The sequence below is a fragment of the Mustela nivalis genome, assembly GCF_964662115.1.
Source record: "Mustela nivalis genome assembly, chromosome: 16".
Classification (NCBI taxonomy): domain Eukaryota; kingdom Metazoa; phylum Chordata; class Mammalia; order Carnivora; family Mustelidae; genus Mustela; species Mustela nivalis.
This window is the reverse complement of record NC_139035.1, coordinates 60,201,081-60,224,866: the sequence shown is the minus strand read 5'-3', so window position 1 is coordinate 60,224,866 and position 23,786 is coordinate 60,201,081. Positions and strand designations below refer to the sequence as shown.

At 48.3% G+C, this 23,786-nt stretch overlaps 1 protein-coding gene across 2 annotated transcripts; it reads left to right on the top strand.

Annotated features, from left to right (window-relative positions):
* The first annotated feature begins 190 nt into the window (after positions 1 to 190).
* MGST3 (microsomal glutathione S-transferase 3) lies at positions 191 to 21,415 on the top strand. 2 transcript variants are annotated; one of them, XM_082702307.1, is made up of 7 exons: positions 255 to 346; positions 1,006 to 1,068; positions 15,522 to 15,645; positions 17,800 to 17,873; positions 18,408 to 18,465; positions 20,398 to 20,470; positions 21,161 to 21,415. In XM_082702307.1, exons 3-7 carry the CDS (start codon positions 15,529 to 15,531, stop codon positions 21,295 to 21,297), a joined length of 459 nt encoding a protein of 152 aa, XP_082558433.1. In that variant the 5' UTR covers positions 255 to 346; positions 1,006 to 1,068; positions 15,522 to 15,528; the 3' UTR covers positions 21,298 to 21,415. The 2 variants fall into 2 exon arrangements, with proteins under 2 accessions (XP_082558432.1, XP_082558433.1); XM_082702306.1 differs by lacking the exon at positions 1,006 to 1,068 and having other exon boundaries at positions 191 to 346.
* Positions 21,416 to 23,786: the final 2,371 nt, after the last annotated feature.

The following is a 23,786-nucleotide window of genomic DNA, read 5'->3' as shown; positions in this document are numbered from 1 at the left end:
ATCCTAAAAGTATGAAGAGACTGGGGTGATTTAGGAGGCCACGGAGGCATTTACGGAAGGGAACTGATACATGGATTTGAGATGAGAAAGCGTAAAGTGTGGACAGCCGTAAGGAGGAAGAAATCCAGTTTCCGCGGCCCAACCACCCAACAGTGACTGCAAATTAACACTCAGAAGGCGCGCGGAGGCTGCCTAGGGCCCCGACGTGGGGGCGTGGTCTCGCGCTGCCTCGGGCGGGGGCGGGCCCTCCTTCGGGCCCCGCCCCGCCCCGCCGGTGGCCAAGGGCGCGGCACCCTCACTTCACTGCGGAGCTGTGGTCTGCACCAATCGAGCGGAGGTGATCCAGGTAAGTCCACGCACTTACTGGCAACGCGGAGCGTGGGCCTCGGGGCGCTTCTGGTCCAGCGCTAGGCACCACCCCTACCTCTGCCGTCCCGGGCTGAATAGGGATGCGCTCCCTTTCCCCTTTCTGGTCTGTACACTTCCATCTATCTTTCCATCCCCTTTGCCCCCCTGATGCACCTGCCCTGCATCCTCCCCCTGATGGAGTGGGTTTGGGGTGTTGAAATGGGGTCCACCTCGCTCTCTGTAACTCAGGGAGATTCTCAAGGTCAACACTAAAGTACCTTCCTTTCCTCTCTTCCTCTCTCCGGGTTGTGCAGACCCGGCTTCTTGTTTCTGCCTCCCGGAGCCCACCCGACCTTGCTAACTGCCTGCTGGGGCAGTGGGCAGTGCAGGCCCGATCGGTAACAAGTGCCCTGGGAGCCCTACGCCTGCTGCGGATGTGGATGTGTTGCTAGGAACCCTCCGGGAGAACCTCCCAGGGAATTGTGTTTGTTTTCCTGCTGCCTCATAGAAACGTTTGTCTGTTTGTACTGAAACCCGTATGTGGATCATTTCCTACCTCTGCCGGAGAGCAGGAGACTCCTCGAGGGAGGAGGACTCTTAACGTACGGTTCTGCTTTGGATTTGAGAGAATTTTCCTCCTTATCTGTGTCACTGCAGGGAGCCCCAGAGCCACTGTGGTGGGGCAGCTGCAGGGCGGTGGAAGGGGCTGGAGACTCACTGGTGAGTCATTCTCCTAAGTTGTGGCTTCTGCTGTTACTTTCCTTTCCGACCAGGAGTTTAGGAGCTACTTTGTAGCTTAAGGGACAAGTGAGTGTGGAACAGGAGATAAAGGAAAAGATGAGACAAGAGGGTGGGTCGGAAATGAGTGACAGTTGGGGCTTTAATCTCTCAACTGGAGAAAGGGAGCCCTAGAGGGAAGGACACTGCTTTGCAGACCGATGGCTTTTTGCAGGTGCTGCGGACCCAGGCGTGGTCCTGTGGAATTGCTGCAGATTTGAGATGTCCTCTGTGCGTGGGAGCTGCCGCAAGGGCTTCTCTTGGGAAATGTGTAGATCACCAAGAGCCTGCAGTTTGTGGGAAGCACCCAAGGTTATCGGTCAGAGTTACAAGGCTATGTTTTAATTCAGTGAACTCAGTACTAAGAGCATAGTATCCTGATCAGGGGATCAAGAATGTTTATTCTCACAAGAGTTAAATTTAACCAAGTTCAGTAAAATGAGCCTCTAATCCAAAGAAATACTTTTTACCCCAGGGAAGGCGTTGTTTTGCTTCCGTCCTGACACAGTGTTACAGAAATAGAAAACTTTGTCAAGCAATTTTTTTTTCCTTGAACTGATGTTACTATATATAAAACAGATACACTAGAAAGATCACTGTAGCCAGCTATAGAAAGTGTACACCAGGGGCTTCCTTGGATTAAGGAACAAAACTGGAGAAGGGCAGTCTTCCCCCTAATTTAGACTTCCTTCTGTTGGCTTAGAGCCCTGAAGAGACAGTCATGAAAGGGAATTTCCTGACTTGGAGGACAGCAAAGGGAGTGAACGTACAAGAAAGAAGGGTTTTACCCTATTATCCAGAGACAGGCTGAAAAGCCCGTGGAGCAGTTTTCAATGAAGTAGATGACAAATCAAGCCAGCAAGATGTAATTTAATGCCTGCTGCACAGTTAGCTGTATTTAAACCTATTATTCCCTGTTTAATATTTAAATATTCTGAATCTGGATTCAGAATACAGTTGCCAACTACAACTGACCGTGAGCCATTTAGTATTTTTTTTTTTTGCCATTTAGTATTTTTATGCAATGTTTTTTTTTAAGAATCTACATAATGCTACAGTTTCTGCAGTTGAATTCATCGATACCACTTATGAGTTTGCAGTCCTCCTGAAAAAGGAGGATTCAGCAGTTATGAGCTAGGATACTACTGTGTACAAAAGCATTCCTGTTTCCCTCACCCTCTCTTCCAGTGTCTACCTACCTACTTAACCCTTGTGAGGAGAAAAACATCAATGAGGAGCTGGGAAAAATTGCAGTACTTTCCAAATAACATTTGCAAATACTTTTAAGGATTTCATCGTTTGAGCTTCTAAGTCCCCCTGTTGACCCTCTGAGTTCTTGCCAGCGTTGACCTGTTCATTAACTGAACTCCGTTTTCTAATACTTTGGTGCTTTAGTTCACTCTTTTTTTTTCCCCCTTAATTTATGGTATTTTAATTCCCATCCAAAGCAAAGTGAATGATTTTGGCTCAGCTTCATCCTAAATACAGACAGGCATAAAGAGACTAACCCTGTTTCAGGCAGCTCCGTGGTTCATTTATCCAGAATGTCCGATACCCTTGTGAGGACTCAGCAGCTGCTGAGAATTAACTATGGTCTGCCCACATTTCTTGGGATGGAAAATCCAAGTGGTGTCACTGTGACTCATTTGAGATTTTTATTTTCCTCTTGTGGAAGTCAGGGCTTAGTTTCCCCATGACCTTCAGTTCTGTGTAATGTCAGTTAAGGCACAGGTTGTGTGGAAGTCATGATGGGAAAAGAAATACCAATTTCTGTGTTGCTTTGCTCCTTACAAACCTGCACCCCCGAAAGACTGGAGGAAGTTTTTCCTTCCTAGCATTTTTCCTCTTGTCATACTGCAGTGCTGACACTCATTAAAAGAAATTTAAAAATAAGTTACTTTTTGGACCTCTTCCAAGTTTTTTTCTTTCTTCCAACTAGAAAGTTCTCAGGCTTTAATCTGTCACAGACTTGGAGTTAATTATTAGCTCTCTACTCCTATTAATATAGTTCATGCTCAGGAGAGAGTCTGGGGAGATAGAAAAGTTCCAAAAGAAGTCAGGTGTGGTCAGACTTGAACTCCAATCAAGAGGCAGTAAGGGTGAGGGTGGAAAGCATAGACTCTGGAGCCCAGCCGCTCTGGCTGTCTGTGAGTCCAGGCTTCCTCTGTGATGGCTGTGTGACCTTGGGCAGATTACTTAACCTTTTGGATGCTCTTAACCTTTTCCTCATCTGCAAAATAAAAGTAATACGATATAGTAGGTATGCTCTGAGCAGCTAATACTGGTCAGCTACTTAGAATAGTATTTAGCATACATTTAAATAATACAAGCTAATAATAGGTATTACCGCTAATAGTTGATTTCTCCTACCACGCTAATCTGTATCACTGCACATACCCTTCTAGTCTCTACCCTTCCGACACACTGATGTCCTTTCTCTTCCTTACACAAGCAAAGCCCTGTCCTGGCTCCTGTGTCCTCGCTGTTGACTCGCCCTGTGTCTCTCTTCCCCATCACTTGATGTCCTTCAGAGCCCTTCTCTCAATCTGCTGTGGCCCTGTTTCGTGGTCCTCCTGTGTTGTCTGGCTCCCCATCACTGTCTTCTGTGGGGTTAGGACCTTGGCTCTCAGCCTGGATGACCATCGGAGCCTTGCGCATCTCACTGCCTCATGTGGTGCCCGGCAGGGAGTGGGGGATAAATCAGGGAAGAAACCATTCCCCAAAGCGATACTGAAGATAGTAGGTGTGGGCTTGAGGTAGGCACTCTATTTAGGTAAAATGGTTTGCCTGGCATTGATTGTATCAGATCAGCTCCATTTAGTGAATTGTTAATTGTTAAAGTGATTTTTATCTTCTGCGCCCCATAGCTTCTCCCCATTCTTTCTCCTGCCCTCTGAGGTGGGTCCCTCCAGACCACAGGAAACGTCCTGCAGGCTGTCGCCGGGATCACATCCCCTGGGACACCTGCTCCAGATGGCCCAGCATGGCCCTGGACTCCTAGGGGAGGTGCCAACACACCTCTCACCCCACAGAGCCTTTCATGTCAAGAACCTGTTTGGGAAAGTTTGACATCGCACCAGAAGGAGAACGAAGGAGTTGTTCTGTCTTGTTACAGTCTACTCTTCCTTGAGTCTTAAGGAGCTGAATTACCAGTTTTTTCCAGGGGAGACTCTGTTCCATTCAGGAAGAACTATTCCCAGGAACTTGAGCATCATGCTGGCCCCGCCCTCCCCACCCTCCCCCACACCAGCCAGTGCACACAGTTAGGTATTGTTTGTTTGCAGCACGGACAGTTCCCCAAAGTGTTGGAATTAAAACAGCATGGGAAACTTGATTTCTTTTTTTTTCTTTGAGAGCACAAGCGGGAGGGACAGGGAGAGGGAGAAAGAATCTTTAAAGCTGAATGCATTTGGATTATAACACATTTATCTCTTAAAAGAGACAGACTCCCTACCCTTCTGATCATTAGCTTCTACTTTCCAAGTGTTCTGCCGGGAACACCGATGAGGAATCACAGAATGTGCTGGGGAAGTTCACCCTCTGGCCTGCTTCGGCTGTTCCGCCTCACTGAGTTCATGATCAAGTGCAGCATAAATAATGCTGTGCCTATTCAGCTAACTTGCACTTTTAGCCCTTGGAGAAATACCTACCAAATGTACAGTGCAATGGTGGAGAGTAGTTGTTCTTCCGCACCTGGGTGATTATTCCTTCTCTTCAATGTCCACGTACTTTTTAAAAAAATCTAGCTGTCCCGTGAAACTTTACACTCAGACAGATCTCGTTATCTGTTTCATGTAGAAGTGGCCAGAATGGGGGCGCCTGGGCGCCTCACTCATTAAGCGTCTGCCTTTGGCTCAGGTCATGATCCTGGGGTCCTGGGATCGAGTCCCGCATGGGGCTCCCTGCTCAGTGGGGAGTCTGCTTCTCCCTCTCTTCTACTCGTGGTTGCTCGTACTCTCCCTCTCTCTCTCCCAAATAAATAAAATCTTTAAAACAAAACAAAAGTGGCCAGAACTAGCATTTTGAAAATGTAGGATGGACACAAAGAAATTCTGTGATTCTTTTTTCTCTCCCATCATGGAAACAGGCAATTACTTTTGTGTGGCTTCCCTCCGGTCTATAAAATTTCTCCTTTGAGCTCTACATGGGTTCATGAAAGCCATCCTACCTGAGATGATTGTGAGGACTGTTCATTTGTCGAATCAGCTAGAGGCAGAAGTGAGGCTGGGCAGCTGCCCTGGGGGGCCGTGAGCAGGCTAAGTAGACACCGGACACAACCTCAGTTCTCAGAACCACCTTCCATGTTGGGGGCTCACGGAAGTCCATTTGAGACTGATCAGACCAGCCCTTTAAGTGACCATCCTTATGTTAGTCTCGTGAGAATGGTGTGTTTTGCCACATAAAATAAGCAGCTGTGTATAAGGAAGGTCAGATGACTAGCACAGGGAACCAGATAAGAATTTTAAGGAAACATGGGAGAATGGGTCCAAGTCAGTCTGTGAGTGTTTTTCATTGTCCCATTGCTGGGGGTGTGAAAAGGGACACAGCTGAGACATGGCAGGACCGTTTGAGGAGAACAGTCCTGCAGGTGGAAGTGGGGTGACCACTGTCCAGCTTGGCTTTTATCTGCTTATTTGAGGGCGAAGAGAGAGCTGAAAGCTGAAATCCTTTCTCCTTTAAAAAAATCCAGTTGAGGGATGCCTGGGTGGCTCAGTGGGTTAAAGCCTCTGCCTTCGGCTCAGGTCATGATCCCAGGGTCTGGGATGGAGCCCCGCATTGGGCTCTCCGCTCAGCAGGGAGCTTGCTTCTCTCTCTCTCTCTCTGCCTGCTTCTCTGCCTACTTGTGATCTCTGTCTGTCAAATAAATAAATATAATCTTAAAAAAAAAATTCCAAACTATGGAAAGAACCTAGATGTCCATCAACAGATGAATGGATAAAGATGTGGTATATATACACAATGGAATACTATGCAGCCATCAAAAGAAATGAAATCTTGCCATTTTGTGATGACGTGGATGGAACCAGAGGGTATTATGCTTAGCGAAATAAATCAGTCGGAGAAAGACAACTATTATATGATCTCCCTGATATGAGGAAGTGGAAATGCAACGTGGTGGGTTTGGGGGGTAGGAAAAGAATAAATGAAACAAGATGGGATCAGGAGGGAGACAAACCCATAAGAGACTCTTAATCTCACAAAACAGAGAGTTGCCGGTGGGAGAGGGGTAGGGAGAGGGTGGTTGGGTTATGGATGTTGGGGAGGGTATGTGCTATGGTGAGTGCTGTGAAGTGTGTAAGCCTGACTGTCACAGACCTGTACCTCTGGGGCTAATAATACATTATATGTTAATAAAAATTTTAAATATTTAAGGGAATTGAGGGAAATTGGAAGGGGAGATGAACCATGAGAGACTATGGACTCTGAAAAATAGTCTGAGGGTTTTGAAGGGGCGGGGGGTGGGAGGTTGGGGGAGCCACGTGGTGGGTACTAAGGGCACGTGTTGCATGGAGCACTGGGTGTGGTACATAAACAATGAATTCTGTTATGTTGAAAAGAAATAAATAAAAAATAATCTAAGTGATTTCATTTAGTAAAAGATAAATTGATGTAATTTCATGGCTCAGAAGTGATCATTGGAGGCAAGTGCTCAGATACGAAGCCTGCCTTTTACTCCCATTTGTGCAATGTTGATTGTACCCTAGGGAGCTCCTTTTGGCAGCCGAGAGAGACTTGAGTAAATACTGAAGGAGAGCTTCATCCCTGGGGTGTTCTGATGAATGTGGCTCAGGGAGGATTCTGGGTAGTCCTTGGAACTGAAGGAACCCCTACCCGGTGAGATAGGGGAAGTGGTGGCAGAGGCAGGAATTGGAGGGAATCAAAGCAACGCCCCTAAGCACTATGGTGGGATGTTTTCAGAGAGAACCTGTCAGTGAAATTTCTTGAGGCGGGGGTGGGGGGGCTACCTTAGGCAGATGTCCTAATGAAAATCCGTGTTGCCAACTCAGACACTGGAATGGAGCGTGTCTTCTCAATGAAGCCCGAGCTCGATCCCTTCTCAAGGGGGCACTTGGCACTGGTGCCTTGGGGCTTTCTTAAAATCCGCTGGGCTGAAGATAGTTGCCCCAGTCTCTCCCCCTGGAAACCCATGTCTGTTGCCCACTGTCCTCTACCCCTCCTGCTTCAAAATACCGCTTTTCTTTCCTTACCATGGTGAGGTCTTCCAAAAATCATTTTCAGCTATTTAATCCTCTGATTAAAAAAAAAAAAAAAAAAAGTTACACATAGGGGGCGCCTGGGTGGCTCAGTGGGTTAAGCCTCTGCCTTCGGCTCAGGTCATGATCTCAGGGTCCTGGGATCGAGCCCTGCATGGGGCTCTCTGCTCAGCAGGGAGCCTGCTTCCCCCACCCCCGCCCGCCTCTCTGCCTACTTGTGATCTCTGTCAAATAAATAAATAAAAATCTTTTTTTTTAAAAAAAAGTTACAATTAGAAGTGTTGCTGTTTTAAAAAATATGATGTAGAAGTAATTCATTTTAAAGTATTTTCCAAAAGGGCATCTATTTAAAAAAAAGAACTCACAGCTAACATTATATTAAATGATAAAAGACTGAATACTTCCCCCCAAAGATGGGGATCAAGATAAAGATGTCCTTTCTGGTCACTTCTTTTCAACACCATATTGGTTCTGGTCCGGGTGATCTAGCAAGGAAAAAGAAGTAAAGGCATTCCCAGTGGAAAGGAAAAAGTAAAACTGTCTTCCACGGATGACGCGATCCTGTAGGTAAAGCATTCCATGCATCCGGCTCTCCCTTCCCCTGGGCTCTGGTGCTCCTGCTCTGTTCCTCCACTTGGCCCCTGCCTAGAAACCGCAGGTCCTGCTCTGGAGCTGGAGTTCTGCAAAGGTGTGTCTCCTCACCACTCCCTACTGTGGGGGAAGGAGTAACCTAACTCCTGGGTAAGGGGCAAACGCTTCACAGGGGGGTGTGGTAGCAAAGAGGTAGACCCCGGGGGTCAGTTGGCTTGTGTTGAGACCTCAGCTTTGCACTCACTAGATGTGGGGCCTTAGACAAGTTGCTGAACTACTTTTGCCTCAGTTTTCTTCTCTGTGAAATAGGGATGAGAACAGTAACTACCACACAGGATCGCGGTGGGGAGTTGTTCATTGATGTAAACTCTCCCATGGGCCGGACGGGGGAGAAGTAGTAGGTCTTCTAGGATGTGTTCGGGATGTAGTGGTGATTGATACTATTTCCCATTTTGCTATTTCTGCCACGTGGGCTGGAAAACTCCATGAGGAGTTAGTTTGGGTGTAGAGCCTGCTTAAGGGTCATTCTCTCTTTAAAGAAAGGAAGGAAAGAAGGAAGAGAGAAAGAGGGAAAGAAATGCAGATTGCCAAACCCCATTAAGGATCAGAGACTCTGGGGAATGGGGTGCATTTTAATAGTTAGTTGACCTTGATGCTGCTGAAGTTTGAGAACCATTGATGTGGAACATAGGACAGTCCCGAACTGTGTTTTTGTCCTCCTGGAAGTTACTATAGAAAATGTAAGCAGGAGGGCGCCTGGGTGGCTCAGTGGGTTAAGCCGCTGCCTTCGGCTCAGGTCATGATCTCAGGGTCCTGGGATCTAGTCCCGTGTCGGGCTCTCTGCTCAGCAGGGAGCCTGCTTCCTTCTCTCTCTGTCTGCCTCTCTGCCTACTTGTGATCTCTCTCTGTCAAATAAATAAATAAAATCTTTAAAAAAAAAAAAAAAGAAAAGAAAATGTAAGCAGGAGACGTTCTCTTCCCCTAGCATGGTCGGAAATGTGTACTATTTCCATCGATCAGTGTTCGTTCAAGTATGTGTGGGAATAGCTAAGGGAGCAGCCTGGAACACATGTGCACATTCAGGTGCACGCCTGCAGCCCACGTGGGTCAGTGCAGAGTACAGGCGTGGTGGAGGAAGGGGTAGGACCTGGCACTGGACCAAGCATGGGCAGGATGGGCCAGCGGAACAGATACAGGAGGCGGAGCTGCCTGCGATGTCCTGCGGCACTTGTTTCTTAACCCTCAGCACAGGGGCTCCCACCTTCTCCCCTTCCCCTAAAACCCGGCTGTCCAAGGGTTGCCCTCACCAAAGCCAAGAACACATCTTGGTCTGTTCATGCATCTTGGCACAGGTGTCCATTGGTTCCTCTTTGGAGCTCTTCCTTCCTTCCATTTGGGGTCGGTACTGGTCCCCTTCTTCGTGCCTTGGAAGCTCTTTCCATGTGGAAGAGCTGAGTCCTCCCCCAGGGCCATCTTGGCTAACCGTGGTGCTGCTTGCTTGGTTGTACACCTTGCCCTTTGGGAAGTGAACATTTCTGCTACTAACACACAAAAGTCTTGCACTTTTGCCTCCTCCCTTCCCCTCTTCTTAGAGAAAAAGAGCATGTGGGAGGAAGAGCAGAGGGTTAGAGAGAGAGTCCCAAGCAGACTCCATGCTGTGCACAGAGCCCGACGTGGGGTTCGATCTCACGACCCTGAGATCATGAACTGAGCCCAAACCAGATGTTTTTCTGACCACCCAGGCACCCCTAGCTTATTTCCTTAATTCCTCAAATCATCCTGTGAAATAAGTAGTTAGTATTCTCCTGTTCTGTAGAGAAATTAGAGGACATTCCCAAACTCACAGAGGCAGCGAGCATCTAAACACAAACCCATCTGACTCCAGAACACGAGTCCCATTTCCTGCTGTCTCTATACCTGTGGATCTCTGCATAGGAGAAGACAAATCATAAAACAGTATTCAAGTCTAGGAGTAAAAACATTTCCAAAAGGACCTCTACTCTTAAATAAGTGATAGGAAATGAAATACAAAATCTAGTTTCTTTTAAACCTTCAACTTAATATCCTTTCAGCTGAACAATTGTGACTCATCTCCAGACGGCCGGCTGGGGAACAGGTAACTGAAGCACGGCAGGGGAGACAGAAACCCTTCTGTGCTGTTTCTGCCTTTCCCCGGTACATGCACTTCCATTTTGTAGGCTACATGGGTCCCCGGCTCCTGATCATGGCGCTGAAGGGGAAGATCTGGAACTGGGTGTGTGTTCAAGTTGCTGGTTTGCCTGTTTCTCCCCGGAGAACATGAGCCTCATGAGGGCAGGGACCCAAGTCTGGGCTCTTCATCTCCAGCATGGGGGGCCCCAGTGAGCGGTGCACAGCAGGTGCTCAGTAAACTTGAACAAGCAAGAAGCAGGTGAACACATGCTCACCTCCCCTCTCGGGCCTCTCTGGCCACCGTGCCGGTTTCCGAGGTCCACGCTGGAAACCTGCTTCCTCCTGAACACTCCTGCTTTTCGGATACTTGAACACAGCTGGCTAGGAGTTCAGAAAAAGAAGTGAGTATATATAGTTATAAGTTAGCTGTGTTAAAATAGCCATTCTAAATAAATTCTTAAATGTAGATTATCATTCATTCAAACATCCCCTTTTATAATTGAATCAGGGCGGAGACCGTTCACATTAACACATGACACAACCCAATCCCAAACTTCTGCTGAGTGTTCCGCACCTGCCAGTCGTCATGCTGGGCGCTGATAGTGTCCCCATACCCGAGTCTCCCCAAGTCTTCCTCGCAACAACTGCAGGGGCGGGTGGGTACCACCAGTGAGTGTCTCCATTTAACAGATACGGAGGCTGAGGCCGCTGAAATACGTGAAGAATTCCCCCAAGGACACACAGCTAGGAAGTGTGGCAACTGGGTACTGAGCTCAGTGTCATTCCAGAACATCCTGAGTGAGTGACGAGATTCAGGCTGGAAGTCCCATATGACTGGTCCCATAGCCATGTATTGTCTAGTTCTCTGATTTCTCAATTCCTGTTGTCAGGCCATTTCCATATGACTTTTTGGTCTGTATCTGCTCATCGTGGAAATTATAGGAAAGTACAAAGGAAGTCTACAGTTTTCCTGTCTGGGAATAATTAAGCTTATAATTTTGATACTTTCTTTTAAAATTTCTCCTGTTAGGGAAAAAACTAAGATTATTCTGTATATACATACACTTTTTGAAATTTTTTAACCTAACATGCTTTATGTTAAGCCCATTTCAGCACCTTTAATCATGTGCACGCCATTTTAGTGGTTATACACTATTCTGTTTATGGTGCACTTGTTTTTTTAATTAGTCCTCTTTTCCTGGTCATTGTGCCATTGCTGTTGTTACTATTACAAATGGTGCTTAGGTGAATGTCTTTGAACCAAATCTATCTGAGTGTCTGATTATGGCCTCCAGCTAGCTTCCCAGTGAACTAACGAATCCGAAGGTATGAAAGATGTAAAGGATATTCCCGCTGCCGGGCTCTTCTCCAGAGGGTTCGCTTTTGCACTTCCCCACCACTGTGTAATCGTGCGGATGAGGTACTTTTAAATAGGCACCTAAATTCTGTCCTATTTATACAGATTATAGCTTCTCATATACACAGCTGGAGTGCAACCAGCCTCGAAAACAGGGTGATGATTAACAAACGCCATTGTACAGCCAGGCGGGTTGCAGAGGACTCTAGACCTGCTTTGGAAACTGAGCTCCCAAGGGGCTGTTAGGCCACATGCTGTGCATCTGGCACCATGTCCAAGACCCAGGTCTAGGGCAGAGCTCCCACCCCCAAGAGCACCTTATCCTCTTGGGTCACTGGAAGGGTTGCCGGTGAGCAGAGCAGGTATGTAATCAACAAAGTGTGATGTGCAGCGCGGGGAGCGCCCATACCAGAGGTGCGGAAGCCTGTGCCCCAGAGAAGCTATCTACCAGCTCCAGGGCTGGGACAGCCTCGGGCGTGGCTGTGGCTGCGGCTGCCAGGGCTGGGTCTCTGTCAACTGCACTGCCTCCTCTTAACCAGTGCGCACACCTGCACCCGAACCCACAAAGGCCAATCTTTAAGGGGTGGGAGCATCCATGCCTTTCCCCTGCATTCCTCAGAACAGAAGGACTCAGCCGGTGATGGGAATTTGGGGGGGAGTGGGGGGAATTCGGACTGAGTTTGTGAAAGGACAAACCTGAACCATTTTCAGTCCCTGTTGGATTTATGTTTTCAACAGCGATAGTGACAGAGCTTTTTTCGTGTCCTGACCTTGTCTTTCTCTGCTTCAGAGGTTTTAGTAGATACTTTTAAGGAGAACAAAAGGGAACTTAAATTCCTTAGGCGCCTGCTCTATGTGAGGCTTAGTTCCAGGTGACAAACATTCTGTTGGTTGGAGGTGTCATTCCCAAAAGCCGCCTCGAGCGGTGGCACGGTGGCGTGCTTCGTTTATTGCACAGGTGTCTGTAGGCACACTCTGTGCTTGGCATCAGGATGTCAAACACAGTCACCCCTTGTGGGAGCTGGGTAGCACACCCTGCTCTGGCGTTTGAAGCAGGACTCCTCACTTGGCGGGAGTACCAGGGGTCATGGAGGGCTGTGCTGCCCATCCTACAGCCGGCTTCCTGCCTCCTGGACTTTGTTCTAGCGTCTTTGCAGGTGTGTCCAGGCTCCTGCAGGGAGAGGTTCAGGGAGGTAGGCACTTTGCCCCCATATGAGCACACTTGCTGTCCCACGGCTCGCTATGCAGTCTTTTGCAAACCACCCACTCTAGCACTGGACTCTGGGTCCCCCTTACTATAAATTCTCTGCCCTTCAAAGGTACTTGTTCTTCTGGTTCTGCTTGCCCCTACCCAGATTGCTTTTCCCTAATACCCATCACTGGAGCAAGGGAGGAGGAGGGTCGCTTTCACTAGAGTGTGAATCCCAGATTACATATACACTTTGAGAGAGGAGCTCAGTAGTAAATACTAATTTCAGATTGTAACTTTTTGAGCAGTCACCTGAGTGTTCATTGCCTGCAACAGAAAGATCTACTCAAGAGGTACTTGTCTGGCCACTTAGCTTCTCCTACCCCAAGGCGGTGCAAACCAGGAAAACCAAGGGCGGTGACTAAGCCATGAAATTTTGCCATGCCTGGGTATTTGGGGAAGAATTCTAAAACCCGCTCAGGTCTTAGTTCTGCTTTCTTCTGCTTGAGCCTCCATTTCCTTCTCTGGGAAGTGAAGCTAATGGGATTTTTGAGGGGGGGTAAAAGTGGCTGAAAAGTGCTACACAAACACGGGTGACCCCATGCTGCCAGGGAGCCTGGCGTCCTGTCTGGAGACTGGGGTCTAGAAATGGGCTCTCACTTCAGGACTCTTTTGGCGTGCAAATACTGACCTAAGCCAACTATGCTTAATTGACTATCCTGACAGAGTGAGTGACAGCTTCATTTTAAATGATCTGTCTAGCCAAATGCTATTCAGCCCCAAGTACATCACATAGGTTGGGAGGGTCACCCATTGCTATTTTCAAAGAGGTGTTCAGGATTCGTCTTATATTTTTGTCTCGGTAACTGCTACCTCCTGGAGCTGATTTTCTGCATTTCAGGAAGCAACTAATTCTAGAAGGGAATGAGGGCAGGAAGGTTTGGAGGACAGCCAGAGACCGCTTGCTTTCTGCAGCCATACCTGATGGAGGGGAGAGAGTGTCCAGGAGGCGTTCCTGTGCTGAGCCCTGGCGATAACCCTTTGCAGTGTGTCCCCTCCTTCCCTAACCCAAGCAAGGCGGGCTGAGCACCCCTGGGAGACCGTGCAGGGTAAAGAATGTAGAAGGAGAAACTGGGGAGAACTATTATGGATGGTGAAGGGGTGACCGTGCAGACGTTAGGACTTCAGCAATAAATGTCACTTTTGAGTCCTAAGGGAAGAGTACTTTTGAAGAACAGAGCTGCTTTCTGGCCCCAGATTCCACACTGAGAAAGGCGCTGTGACCCCAGCATCAGTGCAGCTCTCTGTTTTCAAGTGGGATTAAAAGCGAACGTTGGAACTGGATTAGAATCTAAATGTGAATCCCAGCTCTGGTGCCTTCTGTTTTGGACCCAGCAATGTGCCTTCACCATCGGGGTATTCTTTGGGAAATAGGGTTATTCCATCTTGCTGGGTTGTTGGTGAGGTCAACCAGAAACACTCTGGGGCAGGGGAGCCCACCTAGGCTTGGAGGACAGATTGCAATGAGCGAGTTAGGAGGGTGGATGTTTTAAACCAGATGCAGAACATAGGCAGGAGCTGCTGGCCTGTGGCAGCCTGGCCCGCAGTGCCTGGGCAGGTGAGGATCTTGGGAAGCACCCTGGCTGTGCTCCGTGTCCTGCCTGCCTCAGTGGTCTGCTGACCAAAGTCAGAGCAGTTGGACGGCCGGCACTGATCCTACCGTGAGATGATGAGGGCCTCCTCCCACCTGCCAAGTTCTCTTCTCCTTGCTGGCTAGTCCGTTTCTTCTCTTTCCTTTCCTTCTGGGGCAGAACAGTAGCTAAAACAGCTCAAATGGTAGAACCCTGAAAAATGCTAAGATTCGCTTGTTCTCCATTTTATAATGACATTTTTCGAATATACAGAAAAGCTGGAAGGATCATACATTTACCATCCATAGAGCCACTGTCTGGTTTCCATAGTTAACACTTGGCTCTCTTGGTTTGTATTGTCCTTTCCTGATCCATTTCAGATAAGTTGCAGGCGTCAGATCACGTCCTGGGGCTAGTTTTGAAGTGAGAATTCGAGGAGTGGACCTGGCTCCCCGGAGCTGCCCAGAGCCCAGTCTCTTAGCAGTGTGATGGGCTCCGCCTGCCACTGGCTCTCCTGCCCTCTCCCAGACCAGCGTGTGCCCCAGGATCAAAAGGAGTCCAGGATGCCTGCCCTCAGTGACCCCCCCCCATGCCAACAGACTCGCAAAAACTTGGAATCACTGTATATTGTTTCATATCCTGCTTCGCCCCCCCACCTCTCTCCTCTCTCTCAAATTTAATAAATCCTTTACATTTATTAAAGGATTTATTAACCTTTTTAAAAAATTATTTTTATTGGGACGCCTGGGTGGCTCAGTTGGTTAAGCAGCTGCCTTCGGCTCAGGTCATGATCCCGGCGTCCTGGGATCGAGTCCCATATCGGGCTCCTTGATCGGCAGGGAGCCTGCTTCTCCCTCTGCCTCTGCCTGCCATTCTGTCTGCCTGTGCTTGCTCTCTCCCCCCTCTCTCTCTGATAAATAAATAAAATCTTAAAAAAAAATTATTTTTATTAACCCTGTTAACCTTTTTTTGTGTGAAACTATGGTTTTTCAGCAGTTGTGTCCTCTTCCAGCAATGCCTACCGCAGTGGTACAGCTTCATTGGAAGAGAACACGTGATATGATCACACGCTCTTCTGCATGTACATTGCATACTTGCATAAGGGTCTGTTGTGTGACACACAGTGACGTCTGCATCACGTTTACTCACAGCTTTCTGACCTGTAGGTAGACCTTCAGAGGGAGTGAAGCCCCGAGCTGCGGGCCTCCTGCCGTGGGCGCCTGCGGTGCTGGGTGGTATCCTAACTCGTCTCCTTTCCACAGAGCCAGCATGGCTGTCCTCTCTAAGGAATATGGTTTTGTGGTTCTCACCGGTGCCGCCAGCTTCATAATGGTAGCTCATCTAGCCATCAACGTTTCCAAGGCCCGAAAGAAGTACAAAGTGGAGGTGAGTGGGATCCTAGATCTGTTGAGGCAACAACTTCTTTTCAGTCGTGGAAGGAGAGGTGAGAAGCCAGAGGCCAGCAGTGGCAGTCTGAGAACCACATCGACTCGAAATCCTGCCCTTTTCAGGCAGGAAGAAGGCAGGAAATGGGGGACCCTGCTGGGGAGCCATCTCCATCTTGTTTTCACTTGATCTCTTTGTAGAAAGACCAACTGTGTTGGGGCGAGAACGGTATGGCCTTTGGCTGGAGCTGTGTGCCAGGAAGAGTGTTATTTTCTAGCGAGGGTAAACAGGCAGGACCACATCAAACCAGAAAGCTGCTGCACAGCAAAGGAAATTGCCAACAAAATGGAAAGTGCCACCTACTGCATGGGAGGAATTTGTGCGATCATACATCTGATAAGGGGTTAATTTCCAAAATGTGTAATTCATACAACTCAATAGCAAAAAAATAATAATAATAATAATAAAATTTAGAATTTAGAAATTTAGAAACTGGGCAAAGGAGCCAAACAGCCATTTTTCCAAAGACCACATACAGATGGCCCGCAGGCACATGGAAGGGTGCTCACCGTCACTCATCATCGGGAAAATGCAAATCAAACCCCAGTGAGATGCTGCCTCACGCCCGGTGGGGAATGGCTATGAGCAAAACGAAAAGAAATAGCCAAAGCTGTCGAAGGGGGAGAAAAGGGAACACACTGTTGGTGGGAATGTAAATTGGTGCAGCCACTATGGAAAATAATGGAGGGTCTTCAAAAAATTAAAAATAGAACGACAGTATAATGTAGCAGTTTCACTTCTGGGTATTTATCCCCAAAAAAAGAAAAAATGAAAACACTGACTCAAGAAGATATGTGCACCCCATGTTCATAACAGCACTATTTACGGTAGCCAAGCCATGGAAGTAACCCAAGTGTCCATCAGTGGATGAGTGGATAAAGATATGTGTGTGTGTGTGTGTGTGTGTGTGTGTGTGCACATGTGCATATACGTATATATGTATTTATGTACATATATATGTGTTATATATATATATATACACACACACATTATATATATATTACTCAGCCATAGAAAAGAATGAAATCTTGCCATTTGTGACAACATTGATGGACCTTGAGGGCCTCATCCTAAGTGATATAAATCAGTGAAAGACCTAGATTTCATGACCTCACTTACATGGGGAATCTAAAAAAACAAGAGCTACAAGGTACAGCATGGCAGCCATAATGAATAATTCTCCATTATATATTTGAAAGTTGCTAAGAGCAAATATTAAATGCTCTCATCAAAAGAAAACGCTGCAACTGTGGTACCTAGACTTACTGTGATCACTCCACCACACACACATACATCAAATCATTACATTACACGAAACTCATGTGTGTCGATTATACTTGGATTTTTAAACATAAGTAATACAAAGTAACTAAATGGAGTTAAGTGGTAAGTCTTCCCTCATGTGCCACTTTAAAAATGGTGTTGTAAGGTGATTGTTTTCCAAGTGAAGAAACGTGTGGGGCTGAGGTTAGCCTGGGCTTAGACGGTAGACCTAAGAAGGAGGTCTATGAAATGCTTCCTTTCGTTCCTGCTGATCTAAAAGGGCTAATTACTGGGGTTGTCCCTGGTGAGCAAACTCAAATGTCTGCTTCTGTTCAGCAACTTGTTGTTAGACTCTGACTAGAGCTTCTTCTTAAGTTTTCCTATGGATTTTCCTTTTTTTTTTTTTTAATGGACACATCCATTAAAGTTCTCACACTCAATTTCTGTTCTCCCATTAAAGAAAATCTTAGAAGGTTGCAGCATCTGATAGCTCGTGGGAAGGAGATGTTCCCCTGGGGTGTCTTTGTGCTGTGTGGGGAATCCAACAGTCACGACACAATGTCAAGGGCAGGGAGTCTGGCTCAAGCTGCCTCCCTCCCTTGTGTGACTGTGGCACAGACATACATTCGTAGGACTGGATATTAACAGAAATATATTGAATCTGCTTCTGAGAGTTGAGACCCCACTGCAAGTGTCAGGCAGAAAGTGATCACCTGTCAAGGGAAAGTAGAAGTTGCTTGAGGATAGATGATCTTGGAGGTTGGCTGTAACTCAACACTCAATGCTGCTGCTCTTGACCATTCGATCCATGGTATCTTCTTGTCCTCACAGTATCCCACCATGTACAGCACGGACCCTGAGAATGGGCACCTTTTCAACTGCATTCAGCGCGCCCACCAGAACACGTGAGTGTCGGCCCCGCACACCCCTGGGGAGGTCTGCAGTGTTGTGTGTCCTCTGCCCAGCACCTCAGCTTTTGGTCCTCCTGTTCACTGAGTAACAGCTGGGATGATGATCGGGAGTTAAAAGAGTCTTAGAAAATATGTCTGTGGACAGACTGAATATTCAGAGTTGTTAGAAGAGTGGGGTTCTGGATAATCCTTCAAAAATGTCTTTCAAGTTGCATTGGCCTTCAACAGCATTCGCTAGGCTTCCTGTCTAGGCTGAGATTGAATCTCCCAGCCCTGGGGAGGGAGTGGCTGTGAGCTCTGGAAGGAAATCCGCTGGCATTAGCCACCACCTTCCTCGTTAGAGTATTCAGAGCTGTGGACTTTGGCTCCCACGCAGGAGGAAAGAGGGTGGATCCTAGTGGTAGGGCCTCTCCCTGCCCTCAGCGTTCAGTTTTACTCTCCAGTGTCTGACTCAGCAAATAAGAGCCTAAGGGGTACGGGCACACGTCAGATGGGCACTTTTTACAAAACGGTCTCTGTCTATTCCAGGCTGGAAGTGTATCCTCCCTTCTTATTTTTCCTAGCTGTTGGAGGTGTTTACCACCCGGTAAGTTTTCCCAAGGAGTTTTCATCTTTTTGGATTTTTTAAAAGATTTTATTAGAGAGTATGTGCATAAGGTGGGGGGTAGGGAGTCAGGGGGAACTGCTGACCAAGGAGCCCGACATGGGACTGGATCCCAGCGTCCTGGGATCAAAACCCAAGCCAAAGGCAGACCCTTAACTGACTAAGCCACCCAGCCGCCCGTCTGTTTGGACTTAGTTCACTGAGCTATTAGGGAGGAACGCAGGAAGTGGATATTGAATGAACATCTTCAGTGCCCATTAAGAAGAATTTCATTCTTGCTAAAAAGTTCTTTAAGGCATATAGAACTTTCCCCATTTTTTTAATAGATCAGGAGAAGCCTCTTGGATACTATGTAACCATCCCAGGGGCAAATAGCCACGTAGAAAATAGAAGAATTTGAACCCAGGTCTGATCCTGCAGGGTTCATGTCCGTGATTTTCTCCTTTGTCATAGTCAGGCATTGATGGGTCACCTGAGGTCACAGCGGTGAACGAAACAGACCCAGACACCGGGTTAACTCTTACTCAGGGTCATTGACTCTAGCACATAAGTACATGATGCAGTTCGCCACAAGGCGATGTGTGCCACGGAGGAAAACCCAGCAGGCGGGAGGGAATGGAGTTCCAGATCGGGAGACCGCTGTGAGTGAGGACGTCAGGTGAGGACTGTGGCAGCTGCCAAGGTGACAATGAGGCAAAAGTTACAGAAGGGTAGGGAGCAGGTGTCGCGGGTGGTAGATGTCTTTGGGCAAAGCGCGAGAGCAAGGCCCTGAAGCCAGAGCCCGTCCAGTCTGTCTGGTGACCAGTGAGTGGGGCGGCACGGCTTCCGTGGGGAGCAGACCACAGGGCCTTGTAGGCCGTGACGGCTCGTGGCTGGAGTGTGGTCTGCGGTGTACCTTACCGAAATAAAGCACGACAAGCTAGTCCCTCTAGTGAGGCATCCCCATGTCCACCCCTATCCCCTTCCCAGTCTGTCTGCCCTAGACTCCATCCCTGCGCTTAGGGCTCTAAGACTCAAAGAACTACTCTGGGGACATCTGGTGGTAACTGTGCAACATTACGGCCAAGCAGGGCCTGGCAGGTTGCCCATAGTGACTTAGGGGCCCAGGATTTTTATTTTTGGTGGTTTCACACACCTGATCATTAACCTTACCCCAGATCAACTAAACAAATCCTAAAGCACTAACCTTACCCCTTGGGAAGCCACTGATGAATGGTGAAGGCACATGAAGACTGGTGTGCAACGTTTCATGTGCCCGCTCCCCCTCCCAGTCTGTCCTGACTGGTTTTGACCAGACGGTCACCCCAGGATGGCGCTCACGTAGGACTAGTCATCTTACGTGAGTTTTACTCTCTCTTCTCAAGGGCCATGGAAGGGGGAGACGTCTGCCTCCAAGACCACATGTTCTGGGATGACAACAGGACACGCTCTGCCCACTTTTTCTAGCGGAGCCCTCAGCCCAAGTGCGGGCCGCAGCACAGCCTGCTCTGACCCCTTCTGGGGGACGGTGACGGGGGAGCCTCAGAGATGCAGTGGCAGGCCCATGGAGACAGCCAGGCTTCTCCGCCAGTCCTGCCTTGGGGTCAGGGTCCTCTTGGGGCTTAGCCTTCATGCCCCACCCCCGGCCTGCCTCTCCCTCTCTCATATGCCCACACCTCAGTCCCCAGGGCAAGCCAGAAGGTTCCTTCTACCCCATCCACCAGGAAGGTCAGCCCTCACCTTCCCCATCCACAAGCAGTTCATAGAAGAATCACAGATCTTTGATTTTCCTGAGACAAAGAACATGCCTCTACCCTAACTTTGTTGGGGGAGTGTTTTACCATATCCATGGAAGTTTTGGGAGAGCATTGTGTCTTCAGCCTTAGATGTTAATGTTTCTCCAGTGCTGATACTGATCCAGCCCTTCTCTTGCAGCGTGTAGCTTCTGGCCTGGGCTTGGCCTGGATTGTTGGGCGAGTTCTTTATGCTTATGGTTATTACACAGGAGGTGAGTACATCACGACATCTGCCAAGGAAACAAATTAAAAATCCCATGCCACTGTATTTTTCTTCTTAGCGGGGCTTTAAGAAAAGGAGACGTACTTTGGTGTTTAGGGGGAAGCTCTGGTATCTTCCTTCTTACTAACCGTTGAAAAGTAACAAAACCTATTTGTACTGAGCACTTCGTGTGTGTCCGTTGCTGCTCTGAGATCCGGTGGATGCTGTTTAACCTGCTAGCATTTCTGTGATGCAGATAGTGTGTCCTGTGCTATAGATGGAAAACGGAGGCTCAGAGCTACTCGTGTAAACTGGGAAGCCGGGATTTAAACCCAGGCAGCCCGACCCCAGAGCCCCTGCTGCTAAGTCACTACGATAAATGGTTCCCCTAGAGAGAACAGGGAGAGACTCTTGACTCTACTTACCTCTTGAAAGTGGGGACACCCCCAGAGGTCCTGGAGCACAGTTGTTCTAATTATTATCCCCAGGTCTCTGAGGGTCCAGAGAAGACTCTGGGGACACATTTCTTGGCACGCCATAGCTGACTTACTGGCCACTGAGGCCAGGCATTGGTTGACCTCTTAGGACCAGATGGTCTGACGCGCGACCCCCGATGCCTTGCTAGAATGGCTGGTGGGTGTTGACGGCATTGTCCTCTGTCTGGCACCTCCAGCCACCTCTGTTCTCTCTCCTGTTTCAGAGCCCAGCAAGCGGAGTCGCGGGGTCGTGGGCTCCATAGCCCTTATTGGCCTCATGGGCACAACCGTGTGCTCCGCCTTCCAGCACCTCGGTTGGGTTAAGACCGGCTTGGGCGGTGGGTCCAAATGCTGCCATTGAAGAACTACAGGGTCTTCAAAAACTCATTCGTTTTGAGTGACTTAACTTTTATTGTCAGTGACTTTTTTTTTTTTCTAAATATAATAAAAACTTACCTGGCCTTAGCCTCATACCTAAACCTGACTCTGCTGATTTCTTTTGAGTCTCCTTCTAGAAGAAGTAGCCTGTTCTACTGGATGGGAGAGGTGGTGGGTACTGAGCCCCCTCCTCACCCTGCCACAGATGTTTACTGAGGTGAAGCTGGGGAAACATCCGGTTGTGGTAGTGTGTTCATAGTCATGCCACAGCCGTGAAAAATTGGGGCCCAAGGAAGGAAAGTCTGTCAGCCTGAGTTGGGATATAAGAATATCTTACACTGTCTACGGCCATACCACCCTGAACGCGCCCGATCTCGTCTGAACTCGGAAGCTAAGCAGGGTCGGGCCTGGTTAGTACTTGGATGGGAGAATATCTTACACTTACAGTTAACACCTACGGTAACAAGGATTATTTATTTATTTAATATTTTATTCATTTGAGAGAGAGAGCACAAACGGGGAGAAGCAGACTCCCCGCTGAGCTGGGAGCCAGACGTGGGGCTCGATCCCAGGACCTGGAGATCATGACCTGGACTGAAGGCAGGTGCCACCGTCTGAGCACCCAGAAGCCCATTTTGAAAATTTCTATTAAAGATTGCTTCTACTGCATCACCTGGGTGGCTCAGTCCATTAAGTGTCCGACTCCTATCCTGGCTCAGGTCACGATCTCAGTCATGAGGTCCGTCTCCACATCGGGCTCCGTGCTAGGCATGGAGCCTGCTTAAGCTTCTCTTTCTTTCCCTCTGTCCACTGCCCCACTCTCTAAATAAGTAAATAAATAAAACTTTTTAAAGATTGCTTCTATTGCTTAAAAGCTCAAGTTATAGACTAATTTTATGAAACTTCACAGAGACACAAAGACCCAATAGCGTAGGTCGAAACAAGGAAGGACGCCATCAGCACAAAATGGGGAAAACCAAACAGGTTCAGTTGACTTGGAGGAGGCTGCTGGCTGGCAGAATGAGGGCTGCCCCCGACGGAATGTGGCTGTGAACTCAATTCACGGAGGGGTAGCGTCTATACCTGTGCTGCTCAGTACTATAGCCACAAGCCACATACGCTGTTTACATTCAGACAAATAAAATGTAAGTAAAACTCAGTTCTGTAATTGCTCTCATCACCTTTCAAGGCCTCTCTGACCCGTGAGGATTAGAGATGGGGTCTGCACCCAGGCCCGGCTCTCAAATCCATGCGTTTTCCACTCTGCTCCTCCATCACCTGGAGTGCTCTGCTCAGGGACTGGACTCGTCGGCCGTGGCCGCCTGACCGCCCAGAGGCCAGCAGTGTACACTCTTGCTGTGGCTGGGACATCTTCCCCAGCATGGAGCAAAAGGAGGAAAGTGAGGGCTTTAACTTGCATCCTTTTTCTATTAAAATGTCCTTTATAATAAATGATGGTGATGATGAGTGGTATTTGTGGTCCAGACTTGAGAAAAATTGACTTTATAACAGGCTAGGGTTATGGTTTCGTTTTTTTGGTTTTTGTTTCTCGTGTTTATTTTTTCGTAAGCAGCGCACCTCCGATGAGAGAACTTGTGGTTTCCTTTCACATCACACAGTTGGGCATCAGGGGAGCAGCACGGGGGTGGCCTGGGCATGAAGGGATGTTTTCACCTTTGTTGCAAGTCTGGATGGGATGTAAAGTCATGTGATCCGTCTTTGTCATTTTGCTCTTGTGGAATGGGCTCCAATGAAGTTTTATAGGGAACCCCACCACGGGAAATGATGCTGTGATTGAAGAGGGGAGCCCAGAGCTCGGCCTTTCCACTTCCCCAGGCGCCCCACCCAGGGTGCCTGAATCCACTGTGTACATCTCTGCTGCGGAGAGTAACAGCTACTTTCTGTTCAATTCCTTTGTCTCATGGAGAAAAAAAAAATTTTTTTGGTGTAAGTACTGCCCCTCACTGCTCGTCTAGCACTGTATGTCCCAGAGTCGGTTTATTTCTGTGGAGAAACACATTCTGGCATTTGCTGTAGGAGACAAAGAACCATTCGGGTCTAATTACTCCTGACCGCAGAGGACCCCGCAGCAGGGAGCTGTGTGCCCTGGGGACAGATTTATTAGCCTCCCTTAGCCTCAGTTCACCTGGCTGGATGGGGATAATGATAGCACTTCCCACAGAAAGTTCTTGAGATCAAACCACAGCACAGGCACTTTGCATGCCAGACTGCACGGTGCACCCCAGGCCCGTCCAGCACGCAGTGTGGGAAGCACGGGCGCCCTCTGCTGGTGAAGCTTCATGCATCAGGAGGCAGCAACCAGGGGACCTGACTGACCTCTTAGGCTCTAAAGAGCCCCTACTCCAGGGTTTGCCCGGGAGGGGGTTTCCAGAAGTTACCAGCAATTGGTGAACTTAGGGAAGCAGATGTCTCTCCCCAGTGTGGGTGGGCATCACCCAATCTGTTCGGGAC